The sequence below is a fragment of the Melampsora larici-populina genome, assembly GCF_000204055.1.
Source record: "Melampsora larici-populina 98AG31 unplaced genomic scaffold MELLAscaffold_79, whole genome shotgun sequence".
Classification (NCBI taxonomy): domain Eukaryota; kingdom Fungi; phylum Basidiomycota; class Pucciniomycetes; order Pucciniales; family Melampsoraceae; genus Melampsora; species Melampsora laricis-populina.
The window spans coordinates 80,782-85,358 of NW_006768843.1; the positions used below are offsets into that span (position 1 = coordinate 80,782).

The following is a 4,577-nucleotide window of genomic DNA, read 5'->3' on the forward strand; positions in this document are numbered from 1 at the left end:
ATATTTTTGTTTATCAATAATCTAATTTTCTGCCCAGAAAATATTATTCTTTCTTGTAGTGTTTGAAGCTGGATCATAGCTGGGACACCTATTGTTAGCCGGGCCAGGCTGGGCTCCTACTGTTAGCCGGGCCAGGCTTTCTTCATTTCCTGGTCTCCTTCGATCATGTCAATATCCAGGTTCTAAAGTTCAGAAGAATGCAAATCAAGGGTAACTTTCCTTTATTTACCATTAGCATTTTCTACCAATATCTAGATATGCTTTACGGTTCTTTCTTTTATAAGCTTCACATGTCTAATTATGAATGACTATACTGAAGCAATTCTATATTTGTTCTTCCGGCCGAATGTGTCTCAAGATAAACCAGGGAACGGATTCATAAGAGTGAACCGAATAAGACACAGATTCATAAGAGTGAAACAAATTGAAGTAAATAGTGAAATGAATAGTTGGAGGAACGGATTTTAAATGTGAAGATTATTTGGGGATGATATATGAAATATGCTGTAAGAACTTAATCTAATCTGTTTACTCACCAAACTGGTCTTCTTCATTTGTACTCTTTAATCCTTCTTCCCCTCCTACATCCATCTCAACATCTTCAATTCCACCCCATTCTTCTGTTTCTTGTTCTTCTGATTGATGTCCTTCTTCATTAACGACTTCCGCTTGCTTCCTCTCCGTCTTCTTCTTCTTTTGTTGCTTTCCGACTCCTCTAGATCTCTTTATCCCAATCGGTCTTTGGCTTCGTTTCGGAATTCCAATTCCTTGAAGGTTTCTCGGCTTAGATCCATTGCTCCTGTCCGCGGTAATTCTTCCAGTTGCACCTCGTTTTGGAGTCAGAAGTCTTGAGCTTGGTTGTATTCCTTTCGCTTCTGCCTCTGCTCTTGTCAAAACCCTGATCTTCGACTTGATTATTTTGTTCTCCATCCTGTGTATCTCGTTTCCTCCTGTTGGAGTATCTAGCGCTTGTTCCAGATTTGGTTCTGTCTGATCTTGATTCAGTTGATTATTAGTCTGATCTAACATTCCTTGAAATGACATTGTTTATTAATTTTTGACAAATTATAATTTGAATGTTTTGGTTTTGATTCGAATATGTTCCTTCTTAAGATCTAAAAAATAACACCACCAAAAGATTTGAATCAAGTCTTGGAAGCTTGAGTAGAATACTTTGAGTAGTAGCTGTCGAGGAATCCTTTACGAAGTTTGGGAAATTTTTATCCTATTTCCCAAAACCAAATTTTTATCCTATTTCCCAAAACCAAATTTGTAACGAGATTTGTAACATGTGTGTTACATGTCACCTAGTGATCTGCAGCTAGTGGACACGCGCACCAATACGTACCTTTTTTTTGGTCCCACATATGATATCATGGCAGTCTTTCTTGTTTGTAAACCCTCCTCCTCTTTGCTCGAATTGAAGGACATGCAAGGAATCATGTGTCTTTGTCTTTTGCTTGCAAGACATTGGAAAGACATTCCAATTCTTTCTCCATGTTCCTTGCTAAAGTGGCAATCTTTCGACTTTGCATCCCATTCCGCTGACTTCTCATGATGGGTTCCTAAAGAGGCAAATTTGTGAGAACGCGCGCAAGACGCGTTCGCCAACTGATGCATGGCCACCAGAGGCTAAGACGCAACGACCAATTGGGGATTGCCTTGAGCCTCTGGCTTCCCAGGGGTCATGAAAAGTTTTGTGCCGTCAGGCGAAACATAAGCAGCTTGCTTGTCTCCTCATTAAACCACTTCCTCGGGAACTCTCAATTTGCTCTCTCACCAGTCTTTTTTCATTACAAACCTTTTGTTGCAATCAATGACAATGTCTTCTCAGTCCAATCGTGCTCAACCATACTCATTAACCAGCCCAAGGGGTACAAGTAAGTCTTCCTTTGTTTCTATGTGCACCCTTCTCAAGTCTTTCAAACTCAACCTTCCCTTTCTTTAGAAAACCCTGGTGTTGGGTCCTCAGCTTCGAACCGCGCTGAACAGAGATCAATCCGTGGTCAAGGATCGATGAGACTGCCAATCCCTAATGACAGTGCAAGTTTCAATGCTTTTTCTTCTCAAAGCCCTCTTTGGTGTCATAATTCATGATGATGTCTTGATCTAGTAGACCAACGACACCAGTGACCCTTTGACCGATCTGATCTTGGCTGCCATCAGCCGCTTAGGTCCAAAGATGGAGCAAGAGATGTTGGTTCTCTCTGGTAATTTACTCAAGATCGACAAAGACATTACCTCCTTGTCTAACAAGATGGAGCCGGATATGAATTTGATTGCCGACAAGATCGATCAGGACCTCATCACTTTATCCAACAAACTGGATCAAGTCAATGAGACAGTTGACAATCTCACTTCTCATCAGCCTGGTAATGGATCTCATGGTCCTCCCGCCGCTGTCACAGGAGTCCCGGCCCCAGCAACCCCCGGACCCTGGAAGTACACCCCCAAGCTGAAAGTGAGTTGGATCTTTTCGGCCATCTCCCTACATAGTCTGTTTCCTCAATCCTTGTCTTTATCTCTCTCAACACTCTCCTATTAGGCAAAGGTGTATGCTATTGCATACAAATTGGTTGCACTGCCGACCATCGGCGCTTATACCGCGCTTGAAACCCCAGCTGGAGACTTAATCATGAACTCCCTGTTCAGCACAGTTAAGGTACGAAAGTGTCTCTTCAGATTATGTTTTTTTTTCTAATCATCAATCAGTTGCACTACAGAAACAATCAAGGACATCCCAGTTACTTGGGCTACCAAACAACTTCCTCCAGTCGTCAATGGAGCCCAGGATGTTGGGGCCATCCAAAGGTAGGCGTCCTTGGTTAAGGATGCTGGCAAACACGCCTGAGAGCGTTTGCACATCTTGGTCAGTCGATCTCTCACATCTCAACTGTCTATTGATTTCTCTTTGGCTTATCATCCTGATGCTACACAGGTGTTGCACAATATTAAATACAACCCTGAAGCCACCGTTCCATGCCTCAAAAAGCTCCTGCATCGTGTAAGTATTGCGCTTTGCTAGAATTAGCTTCAATAATTTCGCCTGAACGCTAACGTTTTCCCCTTTTAACCTCTGTGTAGATCGCCAGAAAATGTGGAGATAAAGCCGACGGCCTTGACGTCCAGGCCTATTGGGCCCAAACGTCTTTGGAACTACGCCTCCGGATTGCCTACCTTGTAAGATGCTAAGCCTTTTTCATTCTTTACATACCTGATTGCTGACAAGCTAAGCTCGTGTTTCACCAGCGACACAAGGCTGTACGCATTTTCCAATTGCTTCGAAAAGGCGGAGGTAGAGGAAATATCTGGGCGCGGGTGGACCAACAGCTGAACCATTTGGATGATCTAGGCCCCTTATACAGTTCCGCCTACCTCCCGCAATTATTGACCAAAAAGCTTTCAAAAAGACACTCATTTTGATTTCCTCTTCAGCTTTTACAACTTGATATACCATCAAGATCGTGCAACCTTTAATGGCAAAGGGCACTTCGTTAACATTGACACTGCGGAAACTTTCGATCTGCCGTCTGATGAGGAGGTCCACAAGGAGATGGATTGTTGGGAACAAGCAGGAGGTGTCATGGTTCTGCAGGACTAATTGACCATAATCATTGGGTGAATGTGAATATTTGGATTTCCAATTGGTTTTGTTTCATTCCTGTCAAGCGATCAAAGTTGTACAAAGATCTATTAGATCTATTTGCCTTTCAAAGGCCTTCTCTCTCTGTTCCTCCAAATCTTTGGAACCCCCTTCTGCAAAATGTACAGGATTTCATGTCTATGGCTCTCAGTTGTCATGATTTTGAATGAACCTGTCCTAACCTGTCTGACCGCGCCGCATCTGCCAATTTCGTTTTTTGGTGCGATTTGACCAATTTTATTTATTTCACCCCAAATAAAAAAAACCTCAAAGACGGTCTACAGGCCATGTACGGGCGCTCTTGCCTGCCAAAAAACGGCACCCCAGCCCTTGTGAACCACTGGATTTTTGCCTTCAGGTCTGGTTGAGGGGCGCCCATGTGTCAGAGTTTAGATGTCACGATTTGGGCGAGCCAGTGACGGCCCTTCACTGCGGAGGGACAGGCAGTCCCGGGGCGGCCGGAAATGTCAATCCGCAGACCGCCAGGACCCCCCCGTGGTGTAGCCGGTCGGCTAACCCAAACTTTGATGGTCCTACCTCACCTGAAATGCCACTGTTTAGACATCTACCACTGGATGGCCAAATGGCATAATAAGTTCGCAAAACAAGAAATCCCAGAAGGAGTCCACTTAGACCTGAACATCGGGGCCAAAGCGCTGACCCTACCTTCACCAAGACAAACAATTCCAAAACCAAAAATCTTGAACATAAAATGGGTAGGAGATGCCTTGACCTTGTATGGGATCGGGGTTATCATAGGGCACCGATGGTCATGTTTCCGCCTGTGCTCAGGTTGGACAGAAGCAGACAAGTACGGCGAGAAGGACGGGATCACGTGGGCTGAGACAGCCGCCACTTGTCTTGGGTTCATCATGCTGAAATCAATTTACAAGGTTGAAAGCAAACAGTTTCTGATCGTGACTGACAATACAGT

The 4,577-nt window shown here is 44.0% G+C and overlaps 2 protein-coding genes across 2 annotated transcripts; one reads left to right on the plus strand and one right to left on the minus strand.

Moving 5' to 3' along the window:
- Window positions 1-298: 298 nt before the first annotated feature.
- Window positions 299-1,044, minus strand: MELLADRAFT_113182 (uncharacterized protein; the record flags this gene model as incomplete). The annotated part of the gene is made up of 2 exons (XM_007417836.1): window positions 299-324; window positions 537-1,044. 2 exons carry the CDS (start codon window positions 1,042-1,044, stop codon window positions 299-301), a joined length of 534 nt encoding a protein of 177 aa, XP_007417898.1.
- A 1,138-nt stretch (window positions 1,045-2,182) lies between these two features.
- MELLADRAFT_95074 (uncharacterized protein) lies at window positions 2,183-3,334 on the plus strand (the record flags this gene model as incomplete). Its single annotated transcript, XM_007417815.1, has 6 exons — window positions 2,183-2,461; window positions 2,546-2,662; window positions 2,724-2,869; window positions 2,939-3,004; window positions 3,085-3,180; window positions 3,250-3,334. The coding sequence occupies 6 exons, from the start codon at window positions 2,183-2,185 to the stop codon at window positions 3,332-3,334; spliced, it is 789 nt and encodes a 262-aa protein (XP_007417877.1).
- Between the last annotated feature and the right edge of the window lie 1,243 nt (window positions 3,335-4,577).